The sequence below is a fragment of the Setaria italica genome, chromosome IV (genome assembly GCF_000263155.2).
Source record: "Setaria italica strain Yugu1 chromosome IV, Setaria_italica_v2.0, whole genome shotgun sequence".
NCBI classification, from domain to species: Eukaryota; Viridiplantae; Streptophyta; class Magnoliopsida; order Poales; family Poaceae; genus Setaria; species Setaria italica.
The window spans coordinates 4,965,306-4,982,278 of record NC_028453.1 but is presented as its reverse complement, the minus strand read 5'-3'; the positions used below and the strand labels follow the sequence as shown (position 1 = coordinate 4,982,278).

The 16,973-nt window shown below is 49.2% G+C and overlaps 1 protein-coding gene across 1 annotated transcript; it reads right to left on the bottom strand.

The window, feature by feature from the left end:
• Nucleotides 1-728: 728 nt before the first annotated feature.
• LOC101757959 (peroxisomal acyl-coenzyme A oxidase 1) lies at nucleotides 729-6,324 on the bottom strand. The gene is made up of 14 exons (XM_004964718.4): nucleotides 5,984-6,324; nucleotides 5,095-5,203; nucleotides 4,920-4,981; nucleotides 4,483-4,692; nucleotides 4,247-4,334; nucleotides 4,004-4,166; nucleotides 3,708-3,906; nucleotides 2,911-3,108; nucleotides 2,320-2,451; nucleotides 1,999-2,119; nucleotides 1,754-1,864; nucleotides 1,578-1,647; nucleotides 1,285-1,468; nucleotides 729-1,187 (listed from the first exon to the last, which is right to left on the bottom strand). The coding sequence occupies exons 1-14, from the start codon at nucleotides 6,134-6,136 to the stop codon at nucleotides 978-980; spliced, it is 2,010 nt and encodes a 669-aa protein (XP_004964775.1). The 5' UTR covers nucleotides 6,137-6,324; the 3' UTR covers nucleotides 729-977.
• Between the last annotated feature and the right edge of the window lie 10,649 nt (nucleotides 6,325-16,973).

Here is a 16,973-nt window from a genome sequence, read left to right as displayed (position 1 = left end):
TATGAGGTACTAAACTTTAGGAGGAGTCACATCGGATGTTCGGACGCTAATTAGGAGGACTAAACATGAACTAATTATAAAACTAACTGCAGAACCTCTATACTAATTCACGAGACGAATCTATTAAGCCTAATTAATTCATCATTAGCAAATGGTTACTGTAGCACCACATTGTCAAATTATGGACTAATTAGGCTTAATAGATTCATCTCGCAAATTAGACTCCATCTGTGTAATTAATTTTGTAATTAAATTATATTTAATACTTCTAATCAGTATCTAAACATCCGATGTGACATGTCACTTTATGACCTCGCGTCCAAACAGGCCCTTAAGCAAGTTTGATGATCTGAAGCACCTATTTAATTAGTTGTCACAAGATCCTTCCATGCTACGAGGATTCGTTAAGTAGGGGGTGGCTACTAAGCTAGCTCGGATCTACGGTGATCAATCAAGGGTCCAATTTAGAAAGGAAGTGCCTCCAGGGCCTACTGGTAACTGACCCAGGTAAAGCTAGTTTCTTCAGAAATGATGGATATCGGAATGTACAAGTGCAGCTACTCTGATCTGAACTGACGAATCAGCAGCCTCCTTGCAGTAGAAAGGCTTGAGCAACAACGCAAAATGTCATAAATCCTACTGCGCCTACTGTCTGCAGTTTCCGAAAGAACGGGCCAAAGTAGTAATTTCAACAAGTCACCGTTTCCTGATATACTTTTATTAGCAAATAAATGGAACTTCAACTCACCATTAATTGAATACTTGTACTATCCATTCTACTACTTGCACCGCATAAAATACTTAGCAAAGGAGTAGATATGCTCTACCTCCCGCCGCTCTTTATTAATTAAATGTACCTCTGATACGATCCGTACTTAATGAATACGTGTATATTTATATATATATGCCTCTTTCTCGGCTTTGACAAGAATAGAATAGCTTATTTCACCCATCCATTCAGGAGGTGGCTGATCAGATCAGAGCCTGGAGAGCCTGAGCTGCTGCTTGAGCAAGGGGCGGAGGTACTCGTGGTACCCGTCCGGCACCACCGTCTCGTTCAGAGGGTCCTTCCACGCCTCCTCGTACAGTGCCGGGTACACATTCCCGTCGTACCGCCCCAGCACCGATCCCAGGTAGTGATCCGTGTAGTTGAACGCATCCACCAGCGCAACGGCATTCGGGCGCACCTGTTGCAGATCACCATCCAGCAGCAGTTCACACAGTTACACTTCATCATCATCATCATCGTAACGCTGCTAGCAGAGGAAACAGAGACCAGCATACCTGTGCGTAAAGCTTGCCCAGCTGCTCGTTTGCCAGCGCTCCCTGCTTGGGTGTGATGCACCCAGTTGCCAGGAAGTCGCCCAGGTGCTTGTGAAGAATGTAAAGGGCATAAACATTGCAGAGGTTCTGGAGCTGTTCCTTCACTCCATGTCCAGGAATGTCCTGCTGTACCTTCTCGATGAACCTAGCACCACACAAGAAAGAAGAGTAAACAATGAATCATCACTTCTTTTAATAGTCCATGGAAGGAATGGCGCACACTTCATAATCAAGGTTGAAGAATTAATACTCACTTGGTTACAATGATCAACTGGATGTGAGCCGCGGCAGCCTCAAGCAAATCTGGGGACCGCTCATAGAAACCTGCAAGGCACACCATCATCATTAGTACAGTTGATTCATAAAGAGAACTTAGCAAGTACAATTCAGTGAAAAAGAAGAATGTGATATTGGCTGATGTAAATGCTACCTTCTTCTTGGCTTGTTGCTTGGCCTATGTTCTGGGCGCAGTTTACCGCCATCCTGAGAGCTCTAGCTTCAAATGCCTCTTGTATGGCAGCAGGGTTAAGCCAATCTTCAGCTGTTGAGAATCATCAAACATGAGCTATTACCAATTTACCATAATCAATGCAGGCACTATCCTCAGGAGGCCTGGAACAAATATCAAATGTACTTGACTGTGAGATAATGTAATGCACCAGCCTAAATGAGTACCTGTGTTGACAGCGCATTTGCATTGCATGAGATATTGTACTTTGCCCATGTAAGCCATTGTACCAACAGGTTGTTTTCCAGAGGTCAATTGAGATACAGTCTTCATTAGAATCCTTGCAACCTGCAGGGAAAAAAAATACCATCAAAGGCTGCCTATTACTATAACATTGACCAAAATGGAGTATTGGAGTAGAGGAAAAGGAAAAGGAAAAGGAAAAGGAAAAGGAAAAAACAACTTCCATGGAATACAATGTCATGCCACACATACTCAACCAATAACAGTAGCCAAAAGTATGATTGTTGATTATGAACTATACAAACCTGCAAAAGCAGAACAACATTGTCTCCTTCATAAGTGCAAGCAGGAACATAGACGGCAAACAATTCAGGAAGCCCACTGCTGTTCAAGTAACCATGTCCACCACAGAGCTTTCTGCATTCTTCAATTGCATCCTGCATAACAGAGAGGAGTTACCACAACAACAATGAATTGTCTGAAGTCCTTTGTTATACATACTGACTAGACCATTAAACTTGCATATGGTTCAAACTTCAGACCAGAATTTAGTATGTTGAGACATAGAGTGGAGCTTCAGGAAAACAGGTAAATTGACGGATAATTCATATCAAGTGACATTCTGGGTAACACGTGGTCCCAGCTTATGAACTACAAAAACATAATAATGATGAAGTGACGAAGGCAACATTTGCTCATTTGGTAGTGCAAAGACTTTTACAACCTGCTTTATACTACTTTGGAATAATCATTATTAAGTCAACTCCGCTCCGCTTCAAACTAAACGTACACTAATGCCAAAGAGGGTAAATGAATATAGCCCATCCAGTGCAACCAGTAAACTATTAAAAAATGGACAGCTAAAAGCATCACTGAAATTAATTAACTATACGTACAGCTGTTGCAGATGTTGTCACAGCCTTCAAACCAGCAGTACAGGCATGAGCTTCTTGCAGTGTTGAGTAGTCTTTAGCTTCCAGTTTCTGAGTGACATCCGTGTACAGCCACTTGAGCCAATCACCAACGAATCTAAATGCATATGCTGAAGCCAGCAATGGAAAGAGTCTGCTTTGTTGAGTCCTGTAATTAAGAACCTGTAACCAGTTTGAATACATGAGTCACCTGTCGTCAGTAGCCAAAGATGCAGAAAGTATCAATGGTTAAAGCATAGGTAGTAACACTGGGAAGTTGATTCACAAATGGTAGTCATACAGCCATTCACAAATATGTAAATGACAATAAATGTACCATGAACGCTTCAAAGAAATGTTATTCTATGAAGAATCAGCAGCACGTAATATCCAGCTACAGACTCGACATAACTTTGGAAACCTTAAGAGGGCCTATGGATAGTTTATCCGTGAACTTGCGAAATAAAAGTGAAAATCAACCAGCATCAACTGAGCTGCTTATTCTTACGACATTGTAAGTGGTATTTTAGGTGAATATGAGCAGAACTATAACCACATGGTGTCAAGTGTCAACAGTCAGCAAATTATTACAACCAGCCAGATCTTGGCATCTAATTGCCTTTGATGCCTGCCTGGTGCATAGATGTCTCATTTATTATTCATTTTCCATACTGTAAGTTTAATCTCTAGTTGAGCAGAGTAGCACGTTATTTTAGTGTTTCTTCAGAAATTAAAAATAAAAATGAATAAATAACAATACAAAAGGCTCAGTATTAACATACTTGAGTCTCAGGGCCACCATCTTGAGAGCCAAACTGCTTTCGAACGGCGCTGTATCGTACAGCAATGCAAACAGCACGGGACAAAGCCTTAGAAGCATCTGCAACAATTGATTGACGAACAAAAACCATTGTCCCATAAAGCAGCTGCTTTGGCACATCTGAATGGACATATTTCCCCTCCCTTGTAACTTGTGAAAGCCTAGAAAGAAAAGGTAATAAGTTTGAAGAGGGTTAGGGCGGGAAAAACAAGAATCAATATAGTGCCAGATGGAAATATAATAACCCAATGAATAAACCTCATCAACATTTGATCCCTTGGGATGCGCACATGGTGAAATCGAAGGACACCGTTGTCCATACTGTTATATGCACCGCTACCAAATTTTCCACCAATATCACCAAGGGTAACACCAGGAAGCGGTGAGTGATCCTCTAAGCTTCGCAGTTGAACAATGAAACCTGGAACACGGACATGCATAACAGCATAAGTCCCAAAGAAAGAGAGCGTTTAATGGTAACCAAAAAGCAAAACACTCTACCATGTATGCCGTAGTCCTTTCCTTCAGTTATCAACCGAGCGTACACCACGGCATGAGTGGAAGCTTTCCCCAAGCCACCAGGCCACCACTGCCAACATGGAGAAACATGTAACGAATTGTGGAACAAGGTCTTAAGAAGATATAAATAGCTAAAATAACATTTAAAAAAGGAAAATTAAAATGATAAATCTTTTAAATAAATCAATATGGCAGCAGATTATTAAAAAAAAACTTACTTTGCTGGAGGTCAGAGTTGGACTGTGGATGACAAATTCATCGGTCTTTGGATCAAATGTAGCAGTTGTTTCAAGGCCCTGAACGTTTGAGCCATGACCAAGTTCAGTCTGAGCATAGCACCCAATTATTTGGAACTTGTAAGCCAGTGGTAACCACTTCTTCTGCTGCTCCTCAGTTCCTTGCCCTTTTATAGCAGGAACAAACATGCCCTGCAAGATGGCATCGTTTTTGTAAGTTAAACAATATAGATAAATCTTGCACAAAGCAATTATCTGTTATCCGATAGCGTGAATGTTATTTTTGTTTCTTATTAAAGGAAAGGCCCTGATTTTTACAGAAACCAAGAACAATATGCTGAGGATAGAGTAGCACTTACTCCAGAAAACACTAGAACATCAGAACGTATTTTGATATAATAAAGAATTGATAGACGTACCCAGTGCAGATCAACATAACCAGGCTGATCGACATATTGCCTCAGTAGACCTGCTTCCTCCTCTGTCAATCCACAACAAAAGAAGGCAGCAGAACATCAGTTAGGACTGTTGTATGTAGAACAATGGTTCGATAGATCTTTGGTAGGTATTGGAATCCATGGGTTGATTTGGGACCTGTAAGACGTAGCTCCACAATACGCTTCCACGCATGGGCAGCTTTTCTTAGCGTGTCCTTGAACAAGTCCTTCCTGGAGATCATGGTCCTGTTATCCTTGCGGAAGACCTATATGTATTAAGCAGGTGCAAATGTAAGTGAAAACTTGTCCGGAAGGGAATTTAATAATTGTAATCTGAAGAAACATATATCTTGATGCAATATTTGTCTTGAGCACAGAAATTAGAGAACCAAAGGCTGGGTGTTTGTTTGGTTCTCTTTTAGCCTATAGCATGACTGTTACTATCTTACTGTTGCCTTTTTGACCAAAACACATGGAGCCTAATATCCAGTTTCAAACCAGAAAGCAATCATGTATGCTTAGAATAAGCCAACACGTTATTGTTAAAGACAATAAGTTTATGGTCCGAGTCGGCATCGTGAGGTGACCAAGGCAAACATACGAAACACTGAAACATTGGTAGTCAGCAGTGGAGCTAAGAATATTCATAAATCCTAATAAAATAAGGAAAAGCGGGTGAGGTGAAGCGTCCAAAGCTGAATTGAGCGCTAGTAAACCGTGGTATGCGAAATCCGTTTGTGTGTTTGTTTTCCCCGTTGGCACAGAGAGAATAGGAAATCAGATGCTCATGTTGCTTTAGGAAGCAAGGGAGAGCTGGAATTGATTCGGGGTAACGGAAAAGGTTGGATTCTATGGAAGTCAACTCGTGAATGAAGCTAAAAAGTTGGGGGTTGGAAATCTCTGTCGGGACCAAGTGAAGAGCTAAGCAGATGCAGCAAGCAAGCTACGGCAAAGGGGAGGGGAGGCGCGTCCGATTCTGATCTATGCGAAGGAGTTGGAATTGGGGATCGGGGAAGAAGAAGAAGATCGAGGAAGCAGCCGCTTACAGGGTCGGACGCGACGAGGCGGGCCATGCGGTCGGCGACATCGACGGCGTGCCGCGACCCGGCCCACGCGACCTTCATCTCCTCGACGTCGAAGCGCGCCGCGGCCCTCTCGGCGGCGAGGTGGTCCGCCTCCGCCGCCGCGTCCATGGCCATCTCTGACTTCGCCGCGGTGCGTGGAGGGAGGGAGGAGGAGCAACTCGGCGACTACAACTACAACTCCGTCCTCGTCGCTTTTGCTTTGCTTTGATTTGGTTCGGGAATCCGGGTGACGGATATAAAGATAGGCGTGCGAGAATTGCAATGTGGAAGAGGAATAGGAATAGGAATTGGAATAGGAAGAGGAAGGCTACTGCAGCTGCATCTTTTGTTGGGTTGGTTTCACACCATTTTATTTATTTTTATTTAATTTATTTAGTTCATTCAATTGTGCCGTGTGCGTCTTGTCTGTCACAGATCTGGTAGTTGGCCCATAGGATTTTTTTGCTTCCCTGCCTCCCGCTCTGTTCCTCTTTTTCCCAAAAAATTTTCCCACTTCTTACCCACGTGCGTATTTGACTTCTCAACTTTACCGGTGTGTATTTGACCCGTATATGTACAATCATCACTGTAATAATATAGTTACACGCATAGCACGGTACCAAACATTGTAGAAGTAGTCAGGTTGTTTTTTTTTACCAAATTTTAAATGTAATAAAGAAACAGAGAAAACCGGTTAAATGATTTTACTTTTTTATTGCGGTAAGTAATTAGCTAAGTGTCGGCTAGATCCAATAACCACAAGGAAGGAAGAACACGGACTCCTATTTAGAATTTCTCTATTCGACTCATACCGTGTAATCCTACCAAGATTACTACCTTGTAACCGACTAATAATCCCGCCCCATGAGAGTATAAAGGAGGCCAGGGATTCCTAGATCGGTAGACGAAGACCTCATACGACTACAACAGAGAACCAAATCCTTAACACTAAACAACACCCAAGCGCATGGTGCAATATACAACACCTAAAACAGGGCGTAGAGTACTACTCTAGCAGCCTAAACCTGTATAAATCCGTGTCTTGTGTCCTCGCTTTTACCTTCGAGTTTCAGGTCTGGTGATCCCCACCAACCAATCTACTACATCGGGATACCCCTCGGTAGATTGCTAGGTATAAAACACCGACACATGTTGATACGCTACACCTAAGGCTACAGGCTACGGTCAACAAATAAGTGACATTTTTAAAGTTGCCTAAAGTTTTAGGGACAAATTTGGACATTTAAATTGTATGGTACAAATAGACTTATACCTAGCTAAAAGTAGTTTAACAATAAATTTATTTTTGCTATGTGTTATAAATATATTATGTTCTACCAATCATATCGGTGCACGGAATACCACTTATCTGCAATTCGGTGGAGCACTATTTTTACATGCATCGAGCATGTGCGTTTTGCATTCGCTTCATGATATGCACGCCCTATGCTCTCCGTCCACATCTTCTCTCCGTCCGACAGCTTGTTGTCAAGCCTTTTTCAAGTAGTTGGGTAGCGTGCCATAGCTCAAACTCAAAGGTACAGGTTTCGGATGGTGCTGGTATAAAAGTTTGAGGCTCACGAGCCAGTTCAGCTCGTTCACATAATTGGCTCAATTCGCTTCAATCTTTGAAATGAGTTATCGAGTTGAATATTTTTTTAGCTCACTTACCCAGTCGCCATAGCGCGAAAGGATCTGGCTAGAATTAAACAGGCACTTCAGATTACCAAACTTGATTAACAAAATGTTCGAAAAAGAAAAAGAAAACGTGGCTACGATCCGAAACAGATACTAACTTGGTGTTTGGTTCCTCGAGCTAAAGTTTAGTTCGTATCATATCAAATATTCGAAGGTTAATTAGGAAGATTAAATATGAGTTAATTATAAAACTAATTGCATAGATGGAGGCTAAACGGCGAAACGAATCTATTAAGCCTAATTAATCAATCATTAGTAAATATTTACTGTAGCAGCACATTATCAAATCATGGACTAATTAGGCTTAATAGATTCATCTCGCCGTTTAGCCTCCATCTGTGTAGTGGGTTTTGTAAATATTCTCTATTTAATATTTCTAATTAGTATCTAAACATTCGATGTGACAAATGTTAAAAATAAACATCGGGAACCAAAAGGAACCTAAGCGCCAAATGATGGATTGGAACTTGGGGCAGGCCGGCAGGCAGAATAATGTTGAATTCACTACCATCGATCTTGCAACCCTTTCCACATAATAAATAAAATCCCTGGTAATACAACCGTCAAAGGACGAATGAGTGCAGATTTATTTATTACATTTCTCGAAGATGCTAAAATTTTGATTCCAAGTTAAATTTTAATCCCTGTCACATCGAATATTTACATACTAATTAGATATTGAACATAGACAATGTGCTACTACAGTAAACATTTTTTAATGATGAATTAATTAGGTTTAATAGATTCGTCTCGCTGTTTAACCTCCATCTGTATAATTAGTTTTATAATTAACTCATATTTAGTCCTCCTAATTAATCTTCAAATATTTGACGTGACACACCCTCAAAGTTTTTTTTGCCAGTTCAACTGTTTTGTTTTTTTTGAAAGACCGCCAGTTCAACTGTAATCCTGTAAAGACCTGTACATATTGATTTGTGAGTTGTGACATGTCGCAATCGAACGGTATTTTGGCACGTTTTCATTCCCTGGTCGGTACGCCGACCGAGGACGGCAGGCAGCACGTGCGCGCGCGCAGGCATACGGATGCGCGGCCCGGTCGGTGCCTGGAGCCCGGAGGCCCAACCCAACTCGCCTGACCAACAAAAAAATATTCTCCTCAACCTTTTCGGCTCAGCCCACTCTACAAACCGCTGGCGCCAATTAAGGCCTTAAGGGCCCAGGTTGACGGGCCGGACCGTCCTGTGAACATTTGAGCAAGATTTGCGCTGTCCACAGCAAATTTGAGCAGCGAGTAAAAGTTCATTCTGCTAGTACTGATTTTGTATGATACTACTAGCTAGCTAGTTCCAAAGTTTCGACGTCATTTTTCACTGATCCAAAAAGAATAAACTAGCTAGTATATCATACGAAATTTGGGATCCGTGTCGTTTTGCTCTGTGGAACTACAGCACTTGGTTAATCGTGGCAACAAACAATAAGCTGATAAGAAACTGCCAGTCTGCCACTGCGACAAGAACTCAAGTCTGTATTAACCTTCTCTTCAGCGATTCACACCATCCCAAATTCAGAGAAACCCTTGAATGAAAAAGAGGCATCAGGCAATCCTGAGCTCTCACGTAGTTAAATCTATTCTTTTTTGAGCAAATATGGTAGGTGCTCTACCTTTTCATTATAGAAGAGAAGCAGGTGTATTTACATTCCTGGAAGACGGATGAGGTTGTCAGTTATGGTGCATAAGATGTACAAACAAATTACAACAGCCTCACCCTGAGGCGTCTGAGTTTAGATGAACTACTCCACCAGCCTGTTGGCTTCCCTGTCTGCTACGATGTCCTGCCTGATTGTCCCAGCCAGCTGATCAAAGTTGACAGCTTTGTTGTGAAAAAACCTGCCGGCATCTCTCTTTCCATATGTGCCACACTGTATAGATGACCACCTGGAGGTGTTTTTCTTTGTTTGCTGCATCAGCTTGGATTATGGAGCGCCACCACCTGCGCATGTTGCCTGCGTTTTGTGTTGGTAACTGGAAACCGAACCATTGAGCTATCCTCTGCCATACTGCCTTCACATATGTGCAGTTTGCAATCATGTGGAGATGCGGCTCAGCTATTGTGCGGCGGAGGGGGCATATTGGATTTGCCTACCCACCCCGCTTGATGATACGATTTGCAATGGGCAACTTGAACTGCAGGAGGAGCCATACGAAGAACCGGCATTTGTTTTCCACCTTTGCTTTCCATATGCTGCCCCAGCGCTCATCAGTGGTAGCCCTATGAACTGAACGTTGTAAGCCGATTGCACGGTGTACCGGTCGTCAGTATTGAAGCGCTAGACTATTGTGTCAACCTCCTGCGTAAGCTGCACTTGCGACAGCTGCGTCCATAGCTCGACGAACTGTCGTAGCCCTTCTTTTGAAGAAATTCTGCGCAGCCCTCTCATCCATCTCCGAGTAGGTAATGCAGTTGCCACGGTTTGGTTCTTACGCCAAGCAAGCCTGAAGCATTCAGGTGCAATGTCTTGCGATGCCATGCCATTCAGCCAACGGTCTTTCTAGAAGCTTGTTTTATCTCCATTGCCCACCGTGATAGCAGTGCATAACTTGAAAAGGGCATGTTCAGCCTCAGTGAGCTTGATGGACATGGTAGCCAAGGTTTGGTAGGTTCAGTCCATTTTAGCCACGGCCAGCACAGTCAGAGCGCCCTGTTGAAACGCGCCAAGTCCCTGATTCCCAAGCCGCCCAAGTGTTTGGCCCGGCACGCTCTGATCCAGTTGACCGGACAGTTCCCCCGTCTTGGATACTCACTCCCTTTCCACAAGAAATTCCTCCGAATGCGGTCAATCCTCTTGATCGCCCATTGCCCATTTGGAAAGGGGAAAGGAGGTCATGTGATACACCGGTATTGAGGTGAGAACCGAGTTTACTAGTGTCAATCTACCCGCGCGATTCAGGAGTCAACCTTTCCATCCAGGCAGTCGGGCACCAATCTTATCAACCAAGGCTTGTTCATCAGCCCTTCTTATCCGTCCAATGTGTAGCGGCATACCCAAATATTTTGCCGGCAATTGCCCAACAGTTCCTTGGAAGATTGCTGCCATTGTTGCTGTGTCCACTTCCTGTGTCTGGATCATATATAGTTCGGATTTCTGCATATTCGTGTTCAAACCCGTGGCTGTCCCGAAAGCTGCGAGAATCTGTTGCACATTGGTGACATCTTGGATGGTTGGCTGGATGAACAACGCCGCATCATCCGCGTAGAGGCTCGTTCGCATGCGGATAGGGTTAGCACCAATTGGAGTGAGGAGGCCCTGTTGTGTTGCCCTGTCAAGGATACGCTGTAGAGGATCCAGGATAAAAAGCATGGGTGACAGGGAGTCCCCTGCCGTAGCAACGATGCTTGATTGGACATTTAAATCTATTCCGCATCTGCATCTCTCTGTGATACATTTGCATATCCACCTCCGACGCCGCCGATTCATCGCCACGTGGCCATGACGTTGTCCTCAACGTCACGGCACACATCGTTGGCATCGTAACGCTCCCGCTTCCCCGCGCACCCAGAGTTGCATGCCACCAAGCGCTCCCCTCGCGCGCTCACTCTTCCCGGCGTTCCTCCGCCCCATGACGCTGCTCCGGGAGACCTTCGTGCGTGGGGTACCTGTGGCCTCCCTTCCCCGTGCCGCCACCCGAGCTCGTCTCCGACTTCTTCCTCACGGGTTCATGCAGCGCGCGGCCACCGACGCCGGCTTCCGCGCGCCGCGTCACGTTTCACGGCATGTCGGCCTTCTCGCTGGCGCTCTGATTCCCCCTCAGTCCGTCGTGAGGATGCCGCCTCCATGAGCGTCGATCGAGGACGGTACCCCGTTCCGCGTGCGGGGGTTCACGGGGAATATCATGATCACCAAGGATGAGGTCCTCCCAAGACCCCAACGCCATCACTCAGGCGGCCGACCTCCAAAGTCGACGACCGGGTGACACGGTTCCTTTTTTTTTAAGGTAAACAGGAGGGGTGGAGTCCCTACTGTGATTTATTAGAAAGAAGTGACAAACAGGTTACAAAGTCAAAAAAGAAGAAGCACGGAAAAGAAAAAGATAGACGTTGTCCAGCCGAGTTAGCTGGAATTAAAAGTTACACAACTTGAGGCCATTGAAGCATAGAATTTTTGTTGGTTTCCTTCGCTCGAAGAAGGGCAGCCGTCTTGAATTCCTCTTTGAAGAATCTGCAGCATGAGCTCACCGAGGGATCAATATTGTTAAAGATCCAATCATTTCTTATTGCCTAAATAGCCCGAGTCATGAGTATGATGATTTCCATAAAGAAAGGGATGGTGAGCCTTCTCCTGATGGAATTTTAGGATACTTAGTGGCTGTCGGGCCGTGCTGACGACGATTCCAATGGAGGCTCAGCATGCTTTAGCAAAATTGCATCTTAAGAAGAGGTGGGCCATTATCTCTCTTTTCTGTAAAATACAGGTATATGAATCCAGGATCATAGTCTTTCTGCCAAAGACATCCTTGGTGCTCAACCTGTCTATGAGTAAAAGCCAGAAGAAAACCTTATGTTTCTTTAGACATTTGGATGCCCAAAGCCATTTGTAAATTGGATGTATATGTCTGCAACCTGTGAGAGCTTTATATGACTTTGAGACCGAGAAAAGGGGAGACCCCCATATGTATGTCCAGGAGTCTCCGTCATCCTGAATCCCTGTGCTATTAACAATATTCTGCATGACCAGGAGTTGCTGATGTGCCTCTTCAGATAGCGGTAAATAAAAGATTTGTAAGAGAGCTGTACTATCCTTGACCTCTTTAAACGTGATCAGCTTGTTTTGAGCATTGTCGTTGTCAAGATTAGCGGATCAAGACTAAGACTAGTAAATTTCTTTTATGCGCGTAAGGCTTCGGATGGTGGCATGGGAGACACGGGGTTTAGACTGGTTCGGGCAAAGGAATACCCTACGTCCAGTATCGGGAGCTGCTCGTGTTGCCCACGCGGGGTTCTGTAGTAGGGGTTACAGGAATGCGAGAGAGGGAGCGGATCCCAGGTCTCTTGGATGAATACTGATGCTCTAGGTGGGTATGAGCGTGTCCTGTTAGCTTGGGAGCGTCTGTTGTGCTCTGAGTTGTGTGTCGAGTCCCCCCCGTCTCAGGCCCCCAGTTCTCCTTTTATAGCGCAAGGAGGCCACCGAGGTTACAGGCGAGACAGGGTGTGTGGAGAAGTAAAAAAGATAAACGTAGCTAGGTAAAATACAACATAAGGGGTGGGACCAAGTCCCCAGACCACCGGCGTCCTCGCCGGCCTTCGGCCCCTGCCGGCGTGTCTGCCAGAGGAGGGCGGCCGCCGTCGCGTCCCGTCGATGGTCTCCTCGGCGGCTGTCGTCGCCAGGCGCGATGATGGTGTGTCGTCGTGGCACCTGTGTCCATTGGGGGAGGCGACGAATCCCGCCATCTTGCTGACGGTCCGCGGAAGGCAGACGTCATGTCCCTACTGCCGGATGCGCGAGGCGCGAGAACAGGCAAGGCTTGCTCCAGGCGGTGCAGGCCATGAGTGCCCTGTAGCGAATCGGAGGAGGTCGCAGCCACTGTAGCTTGTACTGTGCGGCCACGCATTGGTACTTGTGGCGGGTTACGTCGGGGACTCAGATATCCTTCCTGACAGAACTGTGGCGCATTTATGGCGAGATCGACAGGGGGACCCACGAGATCCGCGCCCGAGGCGGATACTTGTCTGGGGGGCCCGGGTGAGCCCGACCCCCTGTGCCCTGAGTCGGACGAGGTGGAAACTTGCGGTGGGGGGTCGGGCGCACCTGACCCCAGGCTCGCGGGTCGGGCGAGGCGGAGCTTGGTCTTCAAGGGGTCGGGGGGCACCCGACCCCGAGACACGGGGTCAGGCGAGGCGGAGCGTGGCTCTCGCCTCCCATGTTGGGCCGACGACAGTCTTTGTTACCTTAGGTGGGCCGTGGCCTTTATGATTGTTGTTTCCATGGGCTTCGAGAGGTCGTTAATATTTCTCTCCAACAGTAGCCCCCGAGCCTGTGGTGGAGCGGGGACGCTCCTCTAGAGGCTGCTGTCATCGTCCGTAGGGGATCCTCGCAGTCGATCAGGGACAGGAGGTGTTATTTGCACGACTTGGCCGAGGGGGTTGATCAGGCGAAGCATCCTGTGAGCGACTCAGCGCGGGAGGATTTCCTGTCATGTTCTTCTGTTTGAGAGCCTTAAGTCGAGACCACCCGCGTGGTCTTTGGTTGCGAGGTTGGCCCCCGAGCCCCCGCGCATTGCAGGGGACCGGTCGGGAGGCTAGGTCGACTTTTGTTCGTTACCCCTCAAGCGTCCGTTCGCTGAGACAGAGGGGGCGAGCCGTGCCATGCTATCCTCGCTGGACGAACTGTGGTGCTCATTGAGCTACTAACGGGTTGATTCGAGTGGGTTCCCAGTCCCCGTTCGGGGGGGGGGGGTCCGGCTTGGGCCAAGCTGGTGGCGTACCCCAGGCTCCGGTCGGCCAGTTCATACAGTTCCCGAATCCGTTCGGTCGGATCTGGGGGCTCGTTGCCTTTCCTTGGGGGAAAACCATGAACCCTGATGCCGGTCCGGACTCGAATGTGAGGTTGAGATGCCCGGGTGATGGCCGCTAGCGGACTCGTCTCCTCTCACCCCTCGCTCGGGGGTATCCTGGGGCGGCTGTCAAACCCATGGCGGGCCAGCCTTCGAACCCCTGGATTGTAATGGGCCGTAGGGGCATTTTCAGCCCCGTATCCCTTTTTTACCTTTTGGTGGGCCTTGGGCCGAACGTGAAGGAGGTCGCGCCTTGGGCTGGACGTGGAGGAGGTTGTGCGTTGGGCCGGACATGGAGGGTGTTGTGCCTTGGGCCGGACGTGGAGGATGTCGTGCGCGTGTCCTCTGGGAGATGAAGTGGTGGAGGGTGCCGACCCGCGAATCGAGGAAAGAGGGGATGTTTCAATTGCAGGTCGTGTGCACGGTTTCCGAAAAAGGGGCGAGCGTGACGGGGCGTACCTAACGCCGCATTTATTGCGATGGGGGCTTCTGTTCTGCTTCCCACGCGCCTTCCCTATAAAACGAGGATTTTGCCTCGCCGGTTCCGCCCGCTATCTGCCTCCAAGCTTTTTTACCTCCTCACGCGCCCTTAACTTTCCTGCGCCCTTTCTCCCCGTCCCCCGTCAAGCTCTTCTTTCTCCAGCGATGGGATCCTGGGCGCGTTCCAACTTCGGCACCTCGCGCACCGATGGCCTCACAAGGAAGGGCCTCCTCTGTGAGAGGACGGAGAGGGAGGAATGGCGGTTCCTCGAGATGGAGGAGGTGCCGAGTCCGCCCGCCGGCTATGTCGTGTCCTTCGCCTACTTCCACGAGAGGGGGTTCGCGACTCCGCCGAGCCTCTTCTTCCGCGGGCTCTTGCACTACTACGGGCTTGAGCTGCAGCACCTCAACCCCAACGGGATCCAGCACATCGCGGCGTTCGCCGCGCTGTTCGAGGGGTTCCTGGGCATTGAGCCCAACTTCTTGCTGTGGAAGTACTTCTTCACGTCAGCCTAGATCCAGCAGCGGGTCCGGGAGGCGCTGGAGGACAAGGATGCCGATTACCCGGTGCCTGGCCACCCTCCAATGTGCCCGGACGAGAATTCCGTCGATCTGGTAAGGATTTCATGCACCTATTTCTTTTCCCTGCGTTTCTTGGTCTGCCGTTCCGACGCGGGGCCTTTTGTGTATGCAGGGCAACATGACCCGTGTTGTCGACTCGCGTCCGCTGGTGCCGGAGGACGCTGAGTGGCGGTGGCAGAACCGTCTCCTTGCCGAGAAGCAGAAACGGCGCAAGGACAAGGAGACGGTGAATAGGAAGAAGAAGGCCACCAAGGAGTTCCAGCGGCGGCGGCGAGGACAGGTCATGTCGAATGATGACGACGACGATGAGGAGGAAGAGGAGGAGGATGACGACGACGACGAGGAGGAGTTTATCCTGTCCCCCGGTCGGGCACGCTTGTTATCCGGGAGCCGCGCTCCCAAATGGCCATGGGGGGCGAAGCAGGCGGGCCGCCTGCCCGGGACCTGGTCCCGCAAAGCTCTGGGGCCGCGCCCCAGGGGTCGGCGCGGAGAGCCCCCCCCCACGCACCGATGAAGCCGACCCCCGTCCCTCCACCTACGGCCCATGAGCCGAGGAGCGGCGGCAAGCGGCCGTTGCCGGATGCCCCGGGGTCTTCGTCCGGCTCGGAGGCGAAGCGTACGCGCCGTCCTTGCGCTGGGGGAGTGTGAGTGGAATTTCCTCGCGAGTCTCGTTTCTTTCCAGGCATTGGGTTTGTTTTCACTGATGTCGTTTGTTGTTTCCCAGTGTCGCCCCTTGAGGCCTCATCCCGTCGCTGGCACCGAAGAAGGCGCTACGGGTATCGTCCACCTCTGCGGGACGGACCGCGACCCAGCCAGCGGCGAGCGGCGGTGTCACCGGTGAGACCGCGGGTCCTACCGTGGAGGTGGCTCCTGCGGTGGCAACCGGTGGAGTGGCGCCGTCGCTGGGCACGAGGCAAGGTCTGACCCCCGCTCCGCCCTCTACCTCTTGGGCCGACCCCATGGTGCAGAGCATTGCTCCTGGGGCCCCTCAGGCCGGGGAGGTGATCGACCTCGATGACGACGAGGCGGAGGGGGAGCGTGTGGCTCCGACGGCGGCGGCTGAGATGGAGGCGGTTGCCCTAGCGGCCGTGACCGGGATGGCGGTGGCAACGGAGGAGAGGGAGTCCGCCCCCTCGATGGGGGCGGTGGCAGCGGAGGAGGCGGGGACGCCCGTCCCGGCGGCTGCGACGAAGGAGGTGGCAGGGACGGAGATGGAGACTTCCGCCCGGGGAGCCGCGGCGGAGGGGGCAGCGGTGGTGGAGGCGGAGGTGCCTGCTCCAGAGGCCACAACAGGGGTGGGGACGCCTGCCTTGGTGGCCGCAACGAAGGGCGTGGCGGCCACGGGAGCACTTGCTCCGGCACCCACGACGGAGGCGGTGGCACCGACGGACGGTTCGCGACGCGCGTTGGCATCGGCGGCGGCCACGGCGGCCTTGACGGGGGCGGGGGCGCATGCGCCGGGACCGTCGGTGAGGCCGACGCCTTCCGGGGCTGTGTTGGCTACCCTGATGGCAGCGTCCGGGACAGCAGCGTTGGGGGCGGCCAGAGTGGCCTCTCCCCTTGTCTCGGCTAATCCCGTTCCCAAGGCATGGAACGGGTCCATCCTGCGCTGGACGTCTTGCGACGACCCGCAGAGGCCCCTCTTCACGCTGGATGACGCCGTGGAGTGGGGCAAGTGGCAGGCGCTGCAAGGCGGACTCG